This window comes from Pristis pectinata, chromosome 12 (assembly GCF_009764475.1).
Source record: "Pristis pectinata isolate sPriPec2 chromosome 12, sPriPec2.1.pri, whole genome shotgun sequence".
In the NCBI taxonomy this organism is placed as follows: Eukaryota; Metazoa; Chordata; class Chondrichthyes; order Rhinopristiformes; family Pristidae; genus Pristis; species Pristis pectinata.
This window is the reverse complement of record NC_067416.1, coordinates 33,679,005-33,703,033: the sequence shown is the minus strand read 5'-3', so window position 1 is coordinate 33,703,033 and position 24,029 is coordinate 33,679,005. Positions and strand designations below refer to the sequence as shown.

Genomic DNA, 24,029 nt, shown 5'->3' with positions numbered 1-24,029 from the left:
AGCGCATTTCAACTTTGGTACAAACATGGACAAAAAAGCTGAATTTTAGAGGCGCCAGTGACTATCCTTGACATCAAGGTGGCATTTGACTGAATGCGGCATCACAGAAACTTAGTAAAATTTAAGTAAATAGAACTAGGGAAAACTTTCCATTTGCTGAAGTCATACATTGTTCAATGGCATCTGGTGGTGGTTGGTGCAGGACAATCATTGCAGCTAGACTTCTTCAGGGAAGGGTCCTAGGCTCAACCATCTTTCTCTGCATCATCTTACCCACTGTCCATCACAAGTCAGATGTGGAAATGCTTACTGGTGTTCAATTCCACAGGCGATCCCTCAGATAATGAAGCAATCTGTGTGTACATGTTGCAAGTCCTGGACTAAGTTCAGGCTTGTGCTGATAGGTTGCAGGTAATATTTGTGCCTCAAGTGTCTGGCAATGACTATCTTCAACAAGAGAGGGTTTAACCACTTCCCCTTGGCATTCAATAATGTTTCCATGCCTGAACATGCCATCATCAATATTCTGGGGAAATCATCATTTTATCAGAACCTTAACTGGACCAGCCACATAAATGCTGTTCTGCAGTGAATGACTCACCTCCTAACCACCCTCCACAAATTCTTGCCTCTTTTTGAGTCACAATCAATGTAACTTCCTCCTTGTTTGGATGACTGCAGCTTGAGTAACACTCAAGAAACTCAGCACCATCTACACCTGCTTGACTGCCATCCAGTCCACCACCCTAAACACTCACTTCCACTAGCACATCTCAGTTATTGTGTGCACCATCTACAAAATGCACTTCGGGTAGTTCCAACACCACCTGACACATCAGCAAATTCAACACCAAGAAGGATTAAGCCAGCAGGTGCCAGAGAGTGCCAGAAACTGCATGTTTACTTCCAAATTGTATATCACCCCAATTTGGAAATATATCACCATTCATTTGAAAGTTTCTTTCATAAAACCCTGGTGCTCCCTACTATTTGGCAAAGTGGAACTCCCTTCACCACAAGAACTGCAATGGTTTAAGATGGCAATTCACCACTACTCTTCAAGGGTAATTGGGATATGACGCTAACCTCTGGCATTACAAAAACATACATAAAAACATAAGGTATAATCCCGCACTTCTGTCCACACACAGGCCTGTGTCTAGTATAAAATGCACACAGGCAACAGAGTGCAAAATAGAGTGTGAGTGCACTCAAAATGCATAATCACTCGCACAGCCTTGTGCTCAATGTAAGTTGCACACTCACCCTCAGGAAAAACATAAGGGCACACACAAACACAATTGTTAATGCGGATGATGAGGTGCACACACAGATCCTTGGATACAATAGAGGCGCACACTCACAGCCTGGTGTACAGTACACAAAAAGTGCTGGAGGGACTCAGCAGGTCAGGATTCTGGCTTCTGCCCTCTTCCTTTCCAGTCCTGATGAAGGGCCTCGGCCTGAAACGTCGACTGTCTAGTTCCCTTTATGGATGCTGCCTGACCCGCTGAGTTCCTCCAGCACTTTTCGCGTATTGCTCCAGATTCCAGCATCTGCAGAATTTCTTGTGTCTCTGGTGTACAGTATAAGTGCACAGTTGCAGCATAAGGTACACAGGCAGCCTTGTGCAACATGCACCGCACAATATAAGGCGCATGTACTGAACCCCGTGTACAGTGGCAGGTGTACAAGCACAGTCTGGTTTGCACAGCACACACAGTTGCTGTCACACAAGCGCAACACCAGCCAGCTGCTGACTCTGACGCGAACAAAGGGAAATCCCGCAGGCCGCGCTGATTGGCCACGCTACGGCATGATGCAGGATCGAGCGTGGGGGGGGAGGGGGGCGGGACGAGTGTGACAATCGCTGGAGCGGGATCGCGCCGGCCGCGGGGTCGCGCTTCGTCCTGTTCCTTCCGCGTGTGACCGGGACAACACCAGCAGCTGCCGCTCCTGGTCCCGGTCCCGACGGTCGATCCACGCCACTCGCTCCGGGGACGCCGCCTCCCTGTTGGTAAGAGTTACTTGGACCGCGTTGTTCCGCGGGGGAGCGTGGGCAGAAAGTTGTACTCAGTCGAGAAAAGTTAGGTGCTCAGACTCTGTAAGGAAGTCGGCATCATCCGCTCGCTGTCAGTAGTAGGAACCCGGACCGCGGCTATTAACATAGAAGACTGCATCACAGCAACAGGCCCTTCGGCCCACGATGTCTGTGCCGACCATCATTCCAAATGGTCCATATCCCTCTATTACTTACCTTTCTTGTGTCTATAAGTGCCTCCTAAACGTTGCTGTGGTATCTGCTTTCACTACCTTTCCTGGCAGCGCGTTTCAGGCACCTACCACTCTCTGTGTAAAATAAAACACGTGCCTCGTAAATCTCTTTTAAACTTCCCCCCTCTCACTTTAAAGCTGTGCCCTCTGGATTTGACATTTCCACCGGGGGAAAGAGACTGATTATCTCCCCGATCTATGCCTCTCATAATTCTATATACTTCTATGGGGCTGCCCCTCAGCCTCTGACACTGGCGAGAAAACAAATTTGCCAACCTCTCCTTGTAGCTAATGCTCCAATCCAAGCAACATCCTGGTGAACCTGTCCTGCACTCTCTCCAAAGCCTCCAGATGTGGTGACCTGAATTGCACACAATAATCCAAATGAGAACTAACCAAAGTTTTATACAGCTGCAATGTGACTTCGCAAAGTTTATACTCGGTGCCCCAGCCGATGAAGTATGCCGTATGCCGCCTTGTGTTGCTATTTTCGGGGAGCTATAGACTAGCACCCTAAGATCCCTCTGTACATTGATGCTCCAAAGGGTCCTGCCATTTACTGTGTACTTTCCTCTTACATTCAACCTCCCAAAATGTATCACCTCACACTTGTCTGGATTAAATTCCATCTGCCATTTCTTAGTTCAAATTTCCAACCGCTTCATAAACTGCTGAATCGTTTGACGAACTTCTTCACTGTCCACAACTCCACCAATTTTTGTTTCATCTACAAACGTACTTATCAGACCATCTACATTTTCATTGAAATTATTTATATATATATCACAAATAAATGTATACTAATTGGAGTAAAGTCCTGCCAAAACTCCACAACAAAATTGTTGATCTTGTTGTCTTCTGTATAGGAAGTGCCAAGAATTCTGAATCATCTTTGCCCAGTGATTTCAGGAATCTTCAGCCATCCCCACCCAGCAATACTAGGGATCCTGAACCATCCCCAGGGACGGTTCCTGGGATCTGAACGCTCCCCTAGGACAGCAACAGGGAACCCGAGCCATCCCCTGGGACAATTCCCGGGATCCTGAACGATCTCCTAGAGCAGTGCTGGAGATCATGAACTATCTCATGGGCCAGGGCCACCGATCCTGAACCATCCTATTTGGCAGTGCCAGACACCCCAAAACATTCTATCCTCTCTAAGCAGCAGAGCTATTACATGAAGATCCTGTCAGTTTATTTAATCGTTGCAAGAAGCCTATAACTGCTATTCGTAGCCATTGAAATCAAATGTCAACAGGACCACATAATATTTAATATTTATTACATAAGTGAACAAATAAATTAAGATCTGATAAATTGCTCTTGGCATCATATTGTGGTAAGTTAGAGACTTATAACTGTACAGTAAAATGTCCAATGATAAGCTTTTTGTTCTAATTCTAAGTTATTTCACTAGTATATTTACACAAAACTTATTAAACTGGTTTAGATATTAAATATGAAAAAGTTTAGAAGATCGATGAATAGTTTACCAGCATATAATACTAGTTGTGAACGTGGCTATAGACATTATGGAAAATGATATCTTCCCAAAAAATATTGTCAGATTTCATGATCTTAATTTGTAAAATTGTGAGGAGTAAACACCATGCAGGCAAAATATTAACCTTTCCAAAGCCAGTAATGATTTTTGATTTGAGAACAGATTATTTTGCTGTGCAGCTATGGTACTGGGCAGTTGAAATTTTAGATAATGCAGTAGAAATGCGCAGTCTGAAGTCTTAGACAGCTCCACGGTCAAAAATAGTTTAAAATGGCAGAGGGGGATTGATAAAATACTCTAATATTTTTAAACTTCAGAAGAAGGATTTCTTAGGGTAGACATGGTTAAGGGGAGATTTAAAACTGGTGCTCAAGATCATGAGAATTTTGGTAGTTTCTCCATATATACTCAATGTAGATTTCTTCATTGGAAGATATTGTCTGACTAACTCGATTGGATTTTCAAAGGAGGTGATGAGGAGTGTTGATGATTTGAGTATTTGACATGTATATGAATTTTAACAAGGACTTTAGACAAAGTCCTTGATAAGAGTGATCAAGAAAGTAAGAGCTCGTGGGATCTCGTTGGTAAATCCGATTTTTTTTATTTAAACAAAAAATTGGCTCATTTTGTGCTATATCATTCCATGAGTCTAGCTCAAGGTCTTAACGGTTGGACGTTTGCATTGCAAAATTTGATCTTTCACACTGCTGTCTCACAGATACCAAGCCATATGTGTTGCTGGAAAAATGCACATCTGAAACTTGTTGGTAATAATACCCTTTCATTGAAATATTTTGAAAGCTGCTTGTATTGCAGTAAGAACATAAACTGTTTTTTGTAATGCCCCATACCTGTACTTTCCAAAACAAAATTGTATCGCCCTTTTTTAAAATCACAAGAAGCACTTTCTGAAAAGTGGTTGAGTCTGCTAAGATTATTGCATTATTTTAATCACTGAGGATTTTTGAAGTGATCCAGGTTGTTTGATGGCCTTTACACTTAGTAGATTTGCTCCTATTTGAAAGAAAACGCAGACTTCCAGTTTCTTGAGCAGGAATTACCACCATTAACAGCAAATGCAAACAGCTTGACTACTTAAGGGATAAAACTGACATAAAGAACTAACCAATATGGCATACTACGTATGATTCAGTACATAGTTGCAATAATCACCTAATCCCTTGTTTGCTGTCTGCACAATCAAAAGTTAACTAAGTCATGGATGAGCAAATGAACAAGCCATCGATTCACTTGACCTATATCCCCCTAGTTTTCTCCCTTCTGAAGACATTGATTTCTTGCTGGGTACAGTTCCATAGCTACCAGGCAGTCTGTGGTATTTCACCCTTGTGTGGCCAATCATGTGAGATTCTGTCCCTTGAACGTTGGCCAAAGTAATTGATTATGACAAATGAATTCCATCCATTCTGGATGAACAAAAAAAGTTCTTCCACCTGTATGTTAGAACAAATTAAACTATTACGTCAGTACGACTCCATTCTTAAGGCACCAACATTATTACCATCCATGGCAATTGTATGTGTTGAGCCATGGTATCATGTTCAACACAAATGTAAGCTTCAGAACACATCAAATTGCATATTTTAACTGCAGTGGCATTTTTTGACTGGCCCCAAGCATAGCTCATTTGCAGTTGAAGCATTTATCCATGCCTTTGTAAACTTTTAATGTGATTATTCCTCTACTATCTTGGCAACTTGCCTTAAACTTGAAGCAATCCAAACACTTTTGACCCTTCATTCTTGTATCCATTAGTTGTTAGTGAATTCTACTTGAGCAGCATCATGATTTTAAACCTTTCATCCATGTATTCATATCCCTCCAGGGCATTGCTGATCCCTAGCTCTGTAACTTCCTCCAGCTCTACAACCCTCAGAGGTACTTCTACTCCATTTCTGCTCTCTTGAGCATGCCTTCACTTCACTTTTGAAAGTTCTACTTTGAGCTAAAGGGATCCAAAGCTCTAGAATTCCTTCCTTAAATTTCTTGGCCTCTCCATCTTTCTATTCTCCTTTAAAACACTTGTCTATGACTAAGGTTTTGCCTATCTGCTGATAAGCCTGTGGGAAGTTTCTTCACTATTTGTAAGCAAAGCCTCACTTGTGACTAACTAAACTGAGCCACATGGAAGCTGTAACTGGGAGATATAAAAAGTCTTTATTCAAAACAGCGGATCTCCTGGAGAAAACCTAGTTCTCTGTTCCTGACACGGATCTCCTGGAGAAAACCTAGTTCTCTGTTCCTACACTTTAAACACAAAGACAATAATAAATGAATAATTACAGTTTCAATGGCTATAATCACCTACTTAACTTTAACATTTTGAATGTAGCCCGGTAGCTTTACAGAATTACATATTTACAATGGTAGCACATCCCAACTAGCAGAAACGCTTTGAATATTCAGTACTGGTGGCTGGTCTGAAAGCTGCTGATCACGTACTCCAGACACCCAAAATGTATCTCTTTTGTTAGTTTGTTGAGCGATGGTGCCATGAATATACAAGTAGCCAGAATAAGATAGGGTAAGATTTCTTTATTAGTCACATGTAAATTGAAAAACACAGTGAAATGCATCTTTTGCGTAGAGTGTCCTGGGGGCAGCCCGCAAGTGTCACCACGCTTCTGGCACCAACATAGCTTGCCCAGAACTTCCTAACCCGTACGTCTTTGAAATGTGTCAGGAAACTGGAGCACCCGGAGGAAACCCACGCAGACACGGGGAGAATGTACAAACTCTTTACAGACAGTGGCTGGAATTGAACCGGGGTCACTGGCGCTGTAATAGCGTTACGCTAACTGCTACACTACCATGCCTGCCCCCTACACTACCATGTATTAAGTGACAAAACGGACCTGTCCTGAACTGCAGGGATATTGTCTTTAACAATGTGTTAATACCACTTGTTAACTTAATGCCTTCCCTGATCTCATCTTGAAGTTTTCAATGACCACCAATTAACATGAACATTCATCTATTTTCTTCCCCTGCATAGTTTCAATGGGACAGAATCAGAATGTCCCACACCCAATGATTGGTTTCAATAGCTTTAAAGTATCAGTTGAAATTAAATTATGAACAGGTTTTATTTCCTGAAGACTGGTTCTCATTTTAATTAATCTCTGCTATCCATAATTTTGTAACTCCAGAATAATCCTTAATAGTGCAAGTGGTTGTTGCCTTTACTTGAGACCCTTGCAGTTTGGGTAGATGACCAGAAATTCCTTTTCTTCCCAAACACTCAGGTACCAAGGCACTGCCCCACCCAAGAATTCTTAATTCGGCACAGTCCGGCCCTTAAATCGAGACTCTGCTACTAATACATGATCTGGCTGAAACATTTGTAGAGTAATAAATCATAATCTATACTGCCTGAAAATCTGAATGGATTGAGGTACTTTCAACAAATTAGTGGGATTTCACAGTATCTGCCATGATGATTTAAAAAGTAATTGACTACAATCTTTTAGTTTCTTCTGGTGTTTCTCTGCTATCTCTTATTTGCTAGTCATGCCCAAAATGATCAAGTACTGTTCCGGTTCTGGTGAAGTCGATAGTTGATGAAAGTAAACTAATATTTCAGGGCAGTAGAATCATGACCAAGACCCATGTTTAATTTTGAGCTCTAGTTAATTGCCATCAGTAGTGGTTCATGTCTCAGCTGATACCCAGCAGGCTGTACATCAGTTAGGGTTTCATCTCAAATACAATAGTGGTAATGATAAAAGCCACTTTCGGTGACATTTGGAGCAAAACACAAAATGCTGGAGGAACTCGACAGGTCAGGCAGCATCTATGGAGAGAAAACAGTCATTGTTTCAGGTTGAGACCCTTCATCAGGACTGGAAAGGAAGAGAGCAGAAGCCGGAATAAGGTCAGGGGAGGGAGAGGAGTACATGCAGGCAGGTGATAGGTGAGTTCAGGTTTATAAGTGAGTCCAGGTGAGAGGGGGAAGGTAGGAATGTGGAGGAGCGGGGAGAAGTAAGAATCTGAGAGGTGATGGGTAGAAGAGGCAAAGGGTTGAAGAAGGAGGAATCCAGTAGGAGAGGGCAGTGGACCATTGGAAATAAAGGGAAGGAGGTGGGAAATAGATAGGCAGGTTTACACACAAAATGCTGGAGGAACTCGGCGGGTCAGGCAGCATCTATGGAGAGAAATAAACAGTCAATGTTTCGGGTTGAGATCTTTCATCAGGACTGGAAAGGAAGAGGGTAGAAGCTGGAATAAGAAGGGTGGGGGTGGGGGAGGGGGAAGTACATGCAGGCAGGTGATAGGCAAGTCTAGGTGAGAGTTCCTCCAGCATTTTGTGTGTGATCCTCCCCTGACTTTCTCATTCCGGTGTCTGCCCTCTCCCTTTCCAGTGTGCATCTTCTTGCGATTCATTGGATTTCTTCTTGACGTGGCTCCGTCAGCTATGGAGTCTGTAAAGTTTTCTATAATGACTGTCTGTGAAATTCAAACATGTTCTGCGATAACCGCCATATCCACTCCACCACTTTCCTGTAGTTATTGCTCAGTTCAGCCGCACTGCAACTGCTGACTGATCAGTATGATTGTGTGACCCAATCCGATTTTTAGCCTCACATTCCTTAAACCTTTTTGCACCAGGACCCAAAACCAATAGCTCATGACCTCCTGACCAATCTTGTGTTTTGACTTGTGCCCAATCCTGTTCTTGGTGACCTACCATGTCTACTTCTTGTCCTTTCAGAGTTTCAGGAATTAATTACCATTAATTGAATGGATAGTATGATCAATTACTAGACATTTCTAATGAACTTAGCACTTGAGTACAAAAGGAAAACACTTTTGTTTTTGAGACTTGAGGAGGGAAATCAGAATTAAGGAAGGGGGTGGGGGAGAGAAAGGGTGAGCAAGTGAGTGAGAGAGAGAGAGAGCAGAATGGAAGTGTCCACTAAGGTACTGCCAGGAGAGAGAGCAGTGATTCAAACTGAGTCCAGGCTTTCAGTCCAAGCAGCCTAGTCTGGACTTGCATCTGAGAAGAGGCAGGCTCATGCATTGTCCATTTTCCCCTCTCTTCACTCCATCGCCTCCCCACCTTCCATGCCCAGATGTGCCCTCCCACCGGGTGCTCTCAACCATCCCCCATGCACTCTTGCCCTTTTCATTTACTTTAGACCTCTTCCTGAGGCTTCTCTCATGTAAGGCCACTTATGCTGCCTCCTTTGTCAGCTCTTTCCATCCCCCCCTTCCCTTCCCCTCCCCCCTTCCCTTCCCCTCCCCCTCCCTTTCCCTTCCTTCCCTTCCCCCCCTTCCCTTCCCCTCCCCCCCTTCCCTTCCCCTCCCCTTCCCCCCTTCCCCTCCTTCCCTTCCCCTCCTTCCCTTCCCCCCCTTCCCCTCCCCTCCCTTCCCCCCCTTCCCCTCCCCTCCCTTCCCCCCCCCCCCTTCCCCTCCCCTCCCTTCCCCCCCTTCCCCTCCCCTCCCTTCCCCCCCTTCCCCTCCCCTCCCCTCCCCTCCCTTCCCCCCCCTCCCCTCCCTTCCCCCCCCTCCCCTCCCTTCCCCCCCCTTCCCTTCCCCCCCTTCCCCTCCCCTCCCTTCCCCCCCTTCCCCTCCCCTCCCTTCCCCCCCTTCCCCTCCCCTCCCTTCCCCCCCTTCCCCTCCCCTCCCTTCCCCTCCCCTCCCTTCCCCCTCCTTCCCCCCCTTCCCCTCCCCTCCCTTCCCCCTCCTTCCCCTCCCCTCCCCACCCCCACCCCACCCCACCCCACCCCACCCCACCCCACCCCACCCCACCCCACCCCACCCCACCCCACCCCACCCCACCGGCAGTCTCAGGCAGTGTGAGTCCTGGACTCTCAGCTGGCTTATGGGAAGGTGGAAGGAGTTTCCAGACTCCTCACATCTTGGTCTGACCCACCAGAGAGGTGTCTGTGCCATAAGCCATAGTTTAAGAACTGCTGGTTTAGGCAATTTCAGAAATCTGTAGCCTTGCACTGTGCTGCCTGTGTCTGGTTACTCTCAGCCAGCCTCATTTCTATTGGAACAGTCAAACAATCCTTCTCATTGGTGTAATTCTGTCACACCACTGGGATGAGAATCTCTTGCATGTCATTGGTTTGCTGTCTAATTGAGCAATATTGTGACATGAGGTCAGCAACCAGCACAGCTGCTTAATGATCTTGTTATCATTTCCAAACAACTGCTGGTTCTATGAATATGCATCAGTGAGGGATGTGTGCTTCTGACTCCTGACCAAAATGGGGCTTCTCCCATCTTTTATGGTTAATATGGTGCACTAGTTTGTTTAAAGGACATCAGACAGAAGCTGCATTTGCCATTTTAATGGTGAGATAGGATACCTATTTCTTCTCTTGTGTATTGATGGGAAAGGTACAACATGGAATCATACCATTCTGCCCTACCGTTCTACATTGGAATTTCTCCTCCTTTAGAACAAATCTAATTGGACTGCTGCCCTGTTTCTGAAAGTTTCTGGTCTGGATGAGTAACAGTCACGGATGCAATTGATGATAGCTGCTGTGCAATGAGACAGATCCAGATAAATTAATAGAATATTAACTCTGCAAAAAGTGCTGTGCTAAGTATCAGCATGAGCTGTCAAGAGTGCTTAGTTTTAACAATACTTTCTTTGAGGGGATATCGGGCAGTGCGGAGGAGTTAAGCTGTGCCTTTAAGGCAAAAAAAACAATCTTAATATTGAATAAGTGTTAGTTGTCAACACAATTGTTCTGCGTTTTGTACACTTGTATATTTCTAGTGGAAAATTTGCCTATTTTTTGCTAATGAGGGTTGTGGCTGATGAGAAACAGATTTTTCTCTTGAATTCCCTAATACTTGTTTGCTTTCTCTCTTGCAGCTGGCTGTTTTACATTGACTATCATAACCAGGTTCTATTTACTACATTATCTTTATTTTTCAGATAAACATAGTTGTACTTTTCCACCGTTAAATCAAGTCTAGCCCAGTTCAAGTTGGGATCTTTAGGGGTGTTTCTTCAACAATATTTTGAGCTAAAGACAATCTATTTATTTTATCCAATTATGTGATTTTTTTTGTTTTACCTGCTTAAACTAAAATGATGCAGTTGCTGTGAATAATCTACTGTAGAACAACTGCTCAACTTGTCCTCTGATATATTAGCATAGAAATTGGAAAACTGTTTCCTGGGATTATGGGACTGCTGAATGAAAAGAGATTAGGGGTCAACTAGGCTTGTATTTACTGGAGTTTAGAAGAATGAAGGGACCTCATTAAAACATAAAGTTCTGATGGGCCAGATAGATGATATGTGAAGGATGTTTTCGCTGTCTGGTGTTTCTAGAATTCCAGTCTTGGGTTACAGGATAGTGGATTTAGGACTGAGATGAGGAGAAATTTTGTCAGCAGAGAACCTGTGGAATTTAGTACTACAGAGGGCTGTAGAGATGGCTATAAGACAAAGGTAGATAAATTTCCAGTTGCTAAAGGCACCAACAGGTATGGGGAGAAGGCAGGAATATGATATTGAGACAGATGATCAGCCGTGATCACAATGAATGGCAGAACAGCCGAAGTGGCTTACTCCTGCTCCTATTTTCTATGTTTCTATAAACAGTTCTGCGGCAAAAGAGATCTGTAGTGACAGGATAGGGAAGTAGAACTAGTTGTGTATCAGTTCGAAAGAGCTGTCACAAGCATGCACTTTGTTTTATGATAAGAAAATGTTCAGGATTATAGGTACATGAATGTGCAGAGAATGGAGGAATATGGACACTGTGTGGGCAGAAGGGATTTGTTTAGTTAAGGGCACTTAATTAGTAGTTTAATTAGTTCGGCACAACATTGAGGGCTGAAGGGCCTGTTCCTGTGCTGTACTGTTCTATGTTCTAGGATTATTGCCCTAATTCTTGATTGTCATAGAATACATAGTGCAAATGTATATTTCAATATTAGTAATGCCAGAATGTGCCAGTACTTTTTATGTGATTGCTGAAAAAGTTATCATGCTATGTTTTCAAAATAACAGCATTGATTATTATTTAGTTATTTTCCATATAGATTTGATAAAGCAATAGAAGCTTTTCTCCTATCCAAAAGTTAGTAATAAACTTCGGAGTTTTTGCACACTTTTGGAGCAGAGTGAAGCTTCGTGTCCTTGAATCAGCAAATGGAGTTTTGTTTCTCAAGGTTTAAATACCTGCCCAAATGTCCTTGTAAGAATGCCTATTGTATCTTGCAATATTTGTCCTTCTTACCCATTCAAGTTTCAGCTGAGCAACTTAAAATCTTGTTTGACTTTGTTACCTAAATGCAGGTGTTTACTAACTTTTGTCAAATAGAATTTATAGTGAGAATTGGGACTTAAACTATTCACAGCTATTATATAATCATTCCCAATACTGGTTTATGTTTGCAGACATGTTGCAGAATTCATGTAGTAAGAGATAATTTGGCTTTATTTTGAGATTTATTTTCTATTTCTACATGCTTTGCATATCAGTTTTCTATGGGCTAGATTTGATTCTGGAAGTGTAGCTCATTGATTAGCATTCACAAACACTGATGTCCCAGTTGATGTAAGTGGTGCCTTTATCTCAACTTCCTCTTGAGAAGCAATCTTAAAAGTTCATCCAATTGTAAACAGTCTTTCAAATGTTAGTTCCTCAAGTTGGAAGAGTAAATGTTGTCCATTGTTATAAAGCACAGAAACAGGCATTCATACCATTGTGTTATTAGTTGTACTAATTAGTTCTTCTTTATATATAAACCTTTTTACTCTTCATATATTTGTCCAGTCTCTTTTTAAGAGTTTGTATTGAATCTGCCTCTCCTTTTTTTTGAGCACTAATAGAAATATTTGGAATTCTAATGACATCAAGATTTTTTTCTTTCTAATGCTGTTGTAGCATGTTACAAGTTTATCTACAAGTTTGCAGATGATATCAGTGTAGTGGGCCGTATATCAAATAGCAATAAGACACAGTACAGGAAGGAGAGAGAGAGACTAGTGACATGGTGCCATGACAAAAACCTTTCCCTCAAAAGAGCTGGTCATTGACTTCAGGTAGGGCGGCGGTACACGTGCTCCTATTTACATCAATGGTGCTGAGGTCGAGAGGGTTAAGAGCTTCAAGTTCCGAGGAGTGAACATCACCAATAGCCTGTCCTGGTCCAATCATGTAAATGCCATGGCCAAGAAAGCTCACCAGTGCCTCTACTTCCTCAGGAGGCTAAAGAAATTTGGCATGTCCCCTTTGACCCTCACCAACTTTTATTGATGCACCATAGAAAGCATCCTATCTGGATGCATCACGGCTTGGAATGGCAACTGCTCCGCCTGTGACAGCAAGAAACTGCAGAAAGTTGTGAACACAGCTTGGCACATCACGGAAACCAACCTCCCCTCCATGGTCTCTATCTACACTTCTGCCTGGGTAAAGCTGCCAACATAATCAAATACCCCACCCACCCCAGACGTTCTCTCTTCGCCCTCCCATCAAGCAGAAGATACAAAAGCCTGAAAGCACATACCACCATGCTCAAGGACAGCTTCTATCCTGCTGTTATAAGACTATTAAACGGTTCCCTAGCATGATAAGATGGACTCTTGACCTCCTAATCTACCTTGTTATGACCTTACACCTTATTGTCTACCTGCACTGCACTTCTCTGTAACTGTAACACTTTATTCTGGATTCTGTTATTATTTTACCTTGTACTACCTCAATGCACTGTTGTAATGCATTGATCTGTATGAACGGTGTGCAAGACAGGTTTTCACTGTACCTCTGTACATGTGACAATAATAAACCAATTTACCAATGTTTCTACTGGTTTGATTATTGTAATGATTGCTTGTTGGTCAGCGCACACTCGGTGGACTGAAGGGCCTGTTTCCATGTCAAATGACGTCATGATTTGGCCAAATTCATTTTTTTTTACTCAACGTGTGAATCTCGGTGCAGGTGATTTATGGCATGTCCTTTCATAATTAATAATCCACTTTGTATGTTTTCTATAGACTGAAGATGAACCAACTATTTTTTGCACTGCTACTTTTCATTCAATTTGGAGGTGTTTGCCTGCACCCAAAAGATTATCACAAAAACGTACACGTGGATCCTGAAGCCTATATGAATATTGTAAGTTTAAAAGCTTGTGTTTGCCTAAGGAGACAGTAATATTGTCTAGTATTAAAATACAAGTCCAGTTTTCAACTTTAGTATTTGTACTTTCTGAATATTTATACAATCATTGCTATGGATGCTCCTAAAAGTGATTGAAAGGTTATGTTTTATGCTAGAAATGTAGTGCAAGTAAGATCTTGGGAAAATCATGTTCCAAATATTCTAACAGAATTGTTTCCCCCTAGCGTTCTCCCTTTGTGTCTTAAGTTTTTAGTAGCAGTTGTACAAAGTAGAAAGTGGTGGATGGAGGCGGTACACTGCGCCTCCTTTTAAAATGTAGTGTCATCCTATCACTATTTGTGAAAGTTAGACAAAGATCGAAATCTTCAATTTCTGTCCTTGCCAAACAGTGTTTTTGAGTTTTCTGTGTAACACTGGGCTGAAACTGACAATAATTCGTTGCAAGTTCTTGCATTTGGCCTAGGAGATCCAATCTTTGTAGACAGCTTTTAAAGGGACATACCACAAAACAAGCAGTACTTTTCTAGCTGCAGGAGCATGTTGCCACTTGAACAAATGGATTTGCCATAATGCAAAGGGGCCGGATGAATGCTCACCAGGGATATGGTCAGGCTTGTGAAGAACAGTGCCCCCAGGAAGCATGTTCACCAGCAATTTATTCCAGATACATGTGAGACATTATTTGAAGTTACCAATCTAATTGAGGGCATTGAATGCAGCTTGAGTGTGGTGCCTTGATTTTTGGGAAAACAAGGCTAGTAGAAACTGGTTGTACAGCGAATAAATAGGAACTGTCATTTTTCCAGAACAATAAGTTTGAAAATCTCCCTTGTGTATGTTGCATGAATTGCTTGTGTCATTTGGGAAGTTTTATGCCAAAAAAGGTAGCTAGTGCAATTGAAAGGTCAGGATTTGAATTTCCTCACCTAGAATTAAACAGTAGGAATGTATTACTCTACTCTAGGTGAGCCAAATTTGAACTGCACAAGTTTTTTTTTCTAGAGTTGTGGAAAGGAATTTCCAGTCCAGCATTTCCTTTTCTCCATTTTAGAATGAATTTTGTTGATGTTATAATGTCAGTGTTGTTTATTTGTATGTGCATACATAGCACGCTGCATTATGTATTAAAATTGTCTGCAAACCATAGAGTGCCAGCCCCACAGTGTGTAGTTGATGCATGTAACTTCAAGCTTGAGCAAGGTTCATTACCACAAGTCTTTCTGCTACAGTGAGATTGTACTGGTTATAGCAATTCGGGTTTTCTCTAGATTTTTGTTATTTTTGCACTTCCGATCACTGTGTCCTGACAATGGATGGCTTAAAGAATTGAGATTCAATAAAATCTTTTAACTTCATCGTAGTAGATGGGACAAGTGGTCTGACTACTTTCTGCTCTTTGGCTGTGGCAATTTCACTCAGAACAGAATTACTAAAATTCTCATTTTTATTTAGTGGGTGGCCAAGCAGTCCATCGTGTCTATGTCGAGATTTACTTCATTTTAATTTTGCCTGCCATCTGTATTTCTGCAGACATAAATTGATTTGGCTCAAAGCCAATCAAAAGCTATGTTAATGCTAACTTCGTTGTTTACCATGGTTGGAAAAATCTTTTTGAATTCCTTAGTCATTATGTTAGTTTATATTCAGTCTTTCTAATCCATTTCTTTTTAATTGTTTTTGAGTGTGGCATCTAGAGGTGCACTTGTTATCATGCTCTATTCTGCCTGAGCTATTTTTAGATACCAGTTATACCTAATTAAAGCAAAACAACCCTCAACACTTTCCATTGCCCTCTTGCCCCATACCAATCCACTGAATGATTTTATTTTGGAGGGTAATCATTACTGAGATGCCTGAGGTCTCCCTATAACCTTAGTCTAGAATGTTCCAGTGTTGTCCTGTTAATTCTATTAAGGCAGATAAGGTGCAAGCTTACCAGGTGGTTCTTCAGTTGTCCCAGTGTGGATTGCTATGTGCAGTTGCTATGTCCAGTGTGGAGGCCAGTGAGAAATTGTATTGCTGATTCTGCAAAGTAGGGTATAAGCCACTGCACATTAGAAAAATTGGACCAAAGATTTACCAGGGAAGGCCAGGAGGGGACATTGAAGAACCTGAGGGTTTCTGAGCAGAAGGTGTGAATTAGGACAATGGCAGATTTCTCAGTAGTGGAAGGCAGCCAATGTAGAGTGAAGTAATTCTTGCACAGGATCAAGACATGTCAAGTAATTATGAACGTTTAACTTTTATTGTCTTCCATTGATTTACTATTAATGAAAAAAAATCCTGTAAATTCTGACAATCTGATACAAAACCATAAAATGCTGGAAACACTTTGCAATGTAAGCAGCATTTCCAAAGAAGCAGCCTGATTTATTTTTAATATCTTTTTATTTTATCACTCTGACCATTATGATGCTTCTCAGTGGTTCTGGTTCTGACTGGGCCTGTGTTTTTCTGTTGCATTTTTCACTTTCACTGACTTGTGCTGCTTTTTGCTTAGAAAGTAACAAACTTATCTTGTGCTGTCTGCTGTTCCAGTCTCAGCTTATCTCCTACCGTGGTTACCCTAGTGAAGAGTATGAAGTGACGACTTCTGATGGCTATATCCTTTCTATAAACAGAATTCCCCATGGAATCAATGAAACTATGGCAAAAGAAGGTAACTGCAAGATAGCATATGCTGTCTTATTAAAGAAGGTTTAAATATGATGTATTGAAATAAAAATGTCTCTGCTCAAATACAAGGCTGTAGAAATGAGTGGGGCTGGATATGTAGGTGGTATTGAAAGGGTGTGGGTAGAGAGAATTTGACAGGTGTTCCATGTTCTTTGGCTCAATCATTGTTAAATGAGTTATAGCTTCTTTTGTGATAATTGGAAGATGTAACACCACTGAGGAACTAGCTGTTACCTTGGTAACAGCATGAGTTTAAACCAGATGATTTGTATTTTGCTAAATTATATACCACTGACTCTTTCCATTACAAGCTAGTTAGCTGTCTCTGGCTCAAATTAGCTGTGTAACACTTTCACTTGGATTATTAATTGGAAATTGGCATTAGACCTGTACTTCAAGAAGGTGAACAATTTTTAAATTAACATAATCTCAATAAAACTGTATTAAATTGTACATTGCAGATGACATACATGGGGGAATAAAATGGAACCAAAGAACGACAAAGAATCTCCATTGTATCATCCACCTCCACTTGCAGTTAGAGCTTCCATGTATTTCAATGGTTCAGTCATATTTGTTCTTCCCAGTAGCACAGTATGTAATCTGTGTAAGCAGATGCCTAACATTGATCCTAGATCTGGCTGCAACTTATTTCAACTTATGCTATTTTCCTGCTGATACTGTCATGATACATTGTCTGAACTTCCCCTTTCGAATACAATCCTTATCTAATTTACTTTGAAACATTGAGGGTGGGCAAGGGGCAAGATAAATAGTGATCAATGTCTTAGATTCTGAATGTTGCTTGTTTGTTCCATAAGTTATTTATCGGGTAAGTTTTTAAAATCAAAAACAATAATGATTTTTTAAAAAACTTTAAATTTTACAAAATGCACTTGATGTACTCTGAGTTAAATCAACTTTTTACACCTAGCACTCAAAGCAGTGCTATACAATTGACCTTCTTGGCAACTGTTAACAAGTGCAAATAAATACCTGACATTAACTCAATTACAAGCCACATAACTCCCAGAAGATATGAATTCCATAAAGATGGCTAGTGACAACTTGCCATCTTTCTGTGATCCCTGCTAGGAAGTATGTATGAATTTCATCACATCAAGGGCAGGTCATGTTTCCATTGACCCCCAGTTAAATGGTACAGGCAGAATGTTCACTTGAAAACAGCACGAGAAAGTTGACGGCACCTGCAAACGTGGAGCATAGTGTAGATATTATGATCCAAGAGAGCAGAAGAAACATTTGTCCCCAATGAGAACAGAAACTATATGCTTCGAGATTGAATATGACCAAAATAGATAGTTTTAAAAAAAGCCTGAAAAAGAGGAAGTGTTTATACAACATGCACCTTGAAATTTAACTGTAGTTTAGGTCATCTGGTTAAATGATTGTTCCATTTCCCAATTCGGTGGTGCCCGCAGTCTATAACTAGTTGAGGACAAAGGCTATGGAGTAGAAGTCCCACTTCGTACGTTCCTTTATGGCTAATTATTTAAACTGATTTTGCAATTTGTAATATAAACTAGTGGGAAAAGAATACAGTATTACTGTATGTTTTGGGGACTCTGTTAGAGCAGACATTGGGGTCAGCTGAGCTGTACAGATGGAATGGTTTTCTGTTCATTATTCAAGTGACGGCTTGTTGATGGGGTATCTTGAGCATTCTGATCCATCCTTTGTCCGCCTCCGCTCCCAAGCGTCATTGTGGAGAGGTTGCTAACATCTAGCCTCCACACGCTCTCCAGTGTTTTGCAGTGGAAAATTTTAGTTGAACACCATCGTTTAAGGGGACCGGGTGTTACGTAAGTGCAGGTTTGTATACTGTGAAGCATACAATTCCTGATGTTCCATCATGTTATTCCAAAATCATGAAATAGATCACAAGTAGTGTTTGCAAAGCTTTGCATGGATTGCCACAGTGAAAATCTTTCTCTAACAGCAGCTGATCAAACAGGTGTAGGTCCCCTGAGTAGAGCATGTTTTCATCCACAAACTTTCTGTAGTTTATAGTTGAACATGGATCTACTGTTTTGTAAATGAAGTAATGTTGAAGAAAATGGCAGTTCTCGTTCCGAATTCTAGAACTGAAATTATAATTACATTCTTTTGCAAGCAGACAGTTCAGAAGCAGAGTCTCCTGGATCTGCCTCCACCAGTTTCTTAAACAACTAAACTGTAGGATAGATCTTGGGGGTGCAACTTTCAAATTGTCCACAGGGAAAAATATGTAATTGTAATTTCAGTGAACACGGTGGTGAGTACATGGAACGAGATGACAGAGGAAGTGGCAGAGGTGGGTACAATAATGACATTTAAAAGGTATTTGGATAGTTACGTGGATAGGAAAGGTTTAGAGGGATATGGGCCAAACACAGGCAAATGGGACTAGCTCAGTTAGGCAACTTGGTCGGCATGGACGAGTTGGGCTGAAAGGCCTGTTTCCGTGCTGTATAGCTCTGTGACTCTGTGCTGCATGTGAATTTTGTGATGCACTATTATTGGCAGATCTTTGGGTAAATCTGTTCATAGCATTATCATACATAGAAGGTTAATTGACAGTTTGGCAGAATGTTTAACTATTCATTTAAGAGTAAGTGCTTTTTTTTATCTGTACTCCAACATAGTGTTTATTATTTTCACATTTAAAAGCATTATTTGGACAAAGCTGATAAGTATAAGTTTGATTGTTCTGAGCAAATATGTTTATTTGTCATTTTGCTCATATTGTTCTATATTTTCAGCTATTTAAACCAATAAGCCATCAAATGGAAACTTGCAGAATTCAGTAGTGTGACCTGAAACAATGATGAGGTGCTACATTTGCAATTTCAGATAAATATTTTATTTTCATTTTGTAACAGGCTGTGCATTGTTATAACCTGTTCATCTAAATATTCTGCAACCTTTCTCATAAAGATTTAATTTTACTATCTTGACAACTTGTTCATGTTGGTCAATGTAAATTAGAAGAAGTAACAGGGGTATAAAAATGTATATAGATAGTGGAAATCTGAAATAACAGAAGCACTCGCAGATCTGTGGAGAGAGAAAAGCAGAATCGATGTTTGTCACTTATCTTTCAGAACTGAAGTATTAGCTCTGTATCCAAACCTACTAAATACTTCTGGTGTTTTATATTTTTTTTAATGGCCTTGGAGTATTGCCCAATATCTTCACCATTGGCTAATTAGGAATCCAGTTGTGGCCAATGAATTTGATTAGTAAATTTAAAGAAAAGAATAATAGAGTTGTTGGGCATGTGATATCATTACTCAAAATGGCATGAACTTTAATCTTTTTGTGCATTCCTTGATAAGATAAACAATAAAGTGTGCAAGTTTTTTTAAAATTGAGTCCTTTACCACTGTTTGCTGAGTGGATTTTCAGTGAGGTATCTGCATTGCATGCCTGTTTGTAATTTTAATCGAAAACACATTCATGCTAGCAGCCAAAACTTTGTTATTGTAGCTGATCAACAATTTCTTCTAGATAACCCTGAAAGCCTGTTTAATTTCCAAATACCAATGGTGATTTCAGCCTAACTATACTACAGTTTTCTTCCATGTGTATTCTGCCTTTTGGACAATGAATAAGACAACTGATGGAAAACATTCATCAAATGATGAATGAAATGGGGATTGTGCCAGGGGTTGGGCAACTGAAGAATAGATTAAGCCCTCTTTAAGTGCAGTTACAACTAAAAGGGAAAGGAGATTGAGGAATAAATAGATTGAAAGCACAGATATTTTGTAAACCAGGTCTTCGCTACCACATAGAAGGCCTGATCATTTGTAAAGTGGAAAGAATGATTCTCTTGTGGATCTTGTCGCCCTTTAATCTCAGGATCTTAATTCCCAATTTGATGAGCAAAGAATTAACCAAAAATAACATGATACAATCAGCTTACAGCATATTTATAGTAGAAAATGCATATGTGATGAGCCTGGTATCATGCTTTTAGAATGACTTTTGGATGTTTGGACTAATTGAAGTCAATTAATTAAATTGGTCCTGATGCAAGAACATGGGGAGGACAGGTGGGTGGGTAGTTGGTGAGGTAGTGCATTCCTGCTGTGTACATGGGGCCCATGTGTGCTCCTATCAGAGACCCAAAGTCCTCAATCCTGAATGCACCTTGTCCATGGGCCAGAGATTCCCAGGAGCAGGTGGGGACATTGCATTTCTTTAGAGGCTTTGAGCACATCCTTAATGAATGCTTGTACTTAGATCAACATTTTGGTCTGCATTTTCTCTTCCATATTACAATTCATGTTTCTCCAACAGTTAATTTCTAAAATAAACTTACATCAATCTCACTTTCTGGAATTATTAGTGTTTATAGTCTTGAATTATAAGCACAACACAGGCATTGTAGGAGCTGAAATAATTAATAGCATTGCTGTTGTACATGTATGTTGATTCTGAAAACATTGTGGTAAATGCTATTAATGGGGATTAGATCGTACACTGTGGAAATGCAATACAAACTAAATAAGAATTTCTCAACTAAAATTGCACACAATTTACTAGATCTTGCAAATCGTTTAAATGGGTTAGGTATATTGGAAGATGTCATAAGTATTATGCACTCAAAGCCTCTAAAGAAATGCAATGTCCCCACCTGCTCCTGGGAATCTCTGGCCCATGGACAAGGTGCATTCAGGATTGAGGACTTTGGGTCTCTGATAGGAGCACATATGGGCCCCATGTAAGCAGCAGGAATGCACTACCTCACCAACTACCCACCCACCTGTCCTCCCCATGTTCTTGCATCAGGACCAATTTAACTAATTGACTTCAATTAGTCCAAACATCCAAAAGTCATTCTAAAAGCATGATACCAGGCTCATCACATATGCATTTTCTATTATAAATATGCTGTAAGCTGATTGTATCATGTTATTTTTGGTTAATTCTTTGCTCATCAAATTGGGAATTAAGATCCTGAGGATGTATTATTGAGTAGGTAACTGGATGGTAAGTACTCCAATACTTTGCCTGTGGAAAGAGCCCAAAATACCTTTTCATTTGAAGTTGCTCTTTATTCCTTTAGGATCTCGTCCAGTAGTATTTCTACAGCATGGTTTACTGGCTGCTGGAAGCAACTGGGTCACAAACCTGGCCAGCAACAGCCTAGGGTTTATACTAGCAGATGCTGGTTATGATGTCTGGATTGGAAACAGTCGAGGAAATACCTGGTCCAGGAAGCACAAAAGTATTCCAATTTATAAGGATGCATTCTGGAGGTTTAGGTAACAAATATTTGCTTTTATTTTTACTGTAATAACTTGTTTCTCTGTACACTTAATAACTACTATATATGTGGCTTGGTAGATAACTGGCTTGCATTGTTTCCATTTAGAAAAGGAAAATTAAAATGGGTATTTTTGAGTAATCCTGTAAATTATTTATATGGTCTACTCTAAACAAACACCTTCATTTACAGCTATTTTTCAAAACAAACTATTGTCTGATCTTTTATGAAAATTCTTTTAAAGTATTGGCTACAAGAATCTGAACAATGTGTAGTGGAGGTATCAGCTATGGGGGCAAACAGAGCAGCCAGGTTCTACAAGAGTAATAGAACATAGAACAGTAAAGCACAGAACAGGCCCTTTGGCCCATAATGTTGTGCCGACTTAACTAATCCCTCCTACCTGCAGAATGCCCATATCCCTCCTCTTTCCCCTCATTCATGTGCCCATCCGAGCCCCTCTTAAATGCTCCCAATGAATTTGCCTCCACCACCCTATCAGGCAATGCATTCCAGCCATCCACCACTCTCTCAGTTTAAAAAAATACTTACCCCTCACGTCTGTTCCAAGTCTATCCCCCTCACCTTAAATGCATGCCCTCTGGTATTGGATCGCTCAATAATGGGAAAAAGATGTTACTTGTCCACCCTATTTATGCCCCTCATAATTTTATACACCTCCAACAGATCACCCCTCAGCCTCCGTTCCAGAGAAAAGAGTCCAAGTTTGTCCAGCCTCTCCTTTTAGCGCATGTCTTCTAATCCAGGCAGCGTCCTAGTGAACCTCCTCTGCACCCTCTCTAAAGCCTTGACATCCTTCCAATAGTGAGGTGACCGGATTTGCACGCAATACTCTAAATGTGGCCTAACCAGAGTTCTACAGAGATGCATCATAACTTCTTGACTCCTATACTCAATACCTTGATTAATGAAAGCAAGTATTCCATAAGCCGCCTTAACCACCATATATACCTGTGTAGCCACTTTCAATGAGCCATGGACTTGCACCCCAAGGTCTCTCTGCTCTTAACACAGTTAAGGGTCTTGCCTTGAGAGTGTACTGCCTCTTGACATTAGTCCCACCAAGGTGCAACACCTCACATTTATCCAAGTTAATCTCCATCTGCCATTTCTCTGCCCACATCTGCAACTGATCTATATCACGCTGTACCAGTCTTCTACACTGTCATGTAATTTTTTTTAAATTTTATTTACAGTGTGGTAACAGGCCCTTCCGGCCCAATGAGTCCGTGCCGCTCATTTTAAACCCCCAAATTAATCTACCCGTACGTCTTTGGAATGTGGGAGGAAACCGGAGCACCCGGAGGAAACCCACGCAGACACGGGAGAACGCACAAACTCCTTACAGACAGCGACGGGAATCGAACCCTGATCGCTGGTGCTGTAATAGCGTTGCGCTAACCGCTACGCTACCGTGCCAGCCAAATGAATGTTTACTGGAATACCAAGGGAGCTTGTGTTTTTCTTGGATTGGGATCTTTTGCATCCCACTCTAAAAGAAAGGCAGGGCCTTGGTTTAACATCTCATTTGAAAGACTTTTCAACATTGCATTGACTGGTCAGTCTATTTGCATGTTCAAATGCTATAGTGAGGTGGGTCCCACAATTCTTTGACTTGGACAAGGTCCAATTACTGCCCAAGCTGGCATTCTGCAAATATTCACCACAAAAGGAATCATTAACGCAGGCAGAATTTGTAGTCAGCAATGAGTTGTCTGCAATCAGTACTGATGTGCAAAATAAACTTGAGCTTGCATTGGGTGATCCTCCTGAGGAAATCCTTGATGGTAGTGCCTTGTGCTGTTGAAAGGACCTTTACTTCACAGTGGGAGCACATTGGATTTGCAATATGAGTCCTGCCCACAGAAGTATGAACATGAATAGCCAGTTAAACCACCCCCTGACTCAGTTGGAACTATCAAAGCTGTCAATACTTAAAACACTTCCAAGGTTTCCAAGACATTATGAAACCCTGAAGAAAAACTTTTAACTAAATTAACTTAATATTTTAAAAGATAAACAAACCCTTTAAAATGCTCAAGCACTATAAATTGTATTAAGTAATTTTTAAACAATTTGAAACATTAAATATTAACAACCGTATAAAGATCAAAAAACAATTTTTGAGAAGTTTTAAGAGGTGTTTGTA

General features: G+C 41.0%; 1 protein-coding gene across 2 annotated transcripts in view; it reads left to right on the top strand.

Moving 5' to 3' along the window:
* Window positions 1–1,840: 1,840 nt before the first annotated feature.
* The window catches only part of lipf (lipase, gastric), a 37,079-nt gene continuing 14,890 nt past the window's right edge, over window positions 1,841–24,029 (top strand). The window contains exons 1-4 of one of the 2 annotated variants that reach the window (XM_052027263.1): window positions 1,841–2,017; window positions 13,782–13,902; window positions 16,447–16,567; window positions 21,659–21,857. In XM_052027263.1, the coding sequence (XP_051883223.1) occupies window positions 13,789–13,902; window positions 16,447–16,567; window positions 21,659–21,857 (434 nt within the window). In that variant the 5' untranslated portion in view covers window positions 1,841–2,017; window positions 13,782–13,788. Of the gene's footprint in view, window positions 2,018–9,935; window positions 10,106–13,781; window positions 13,903–16,446; window positions 16,568–21,658; window positions 21,858–24,029 lie in introns of those variants that run through there. The other variant, XM_052027264.1, reaches the window with a different exon arrangement.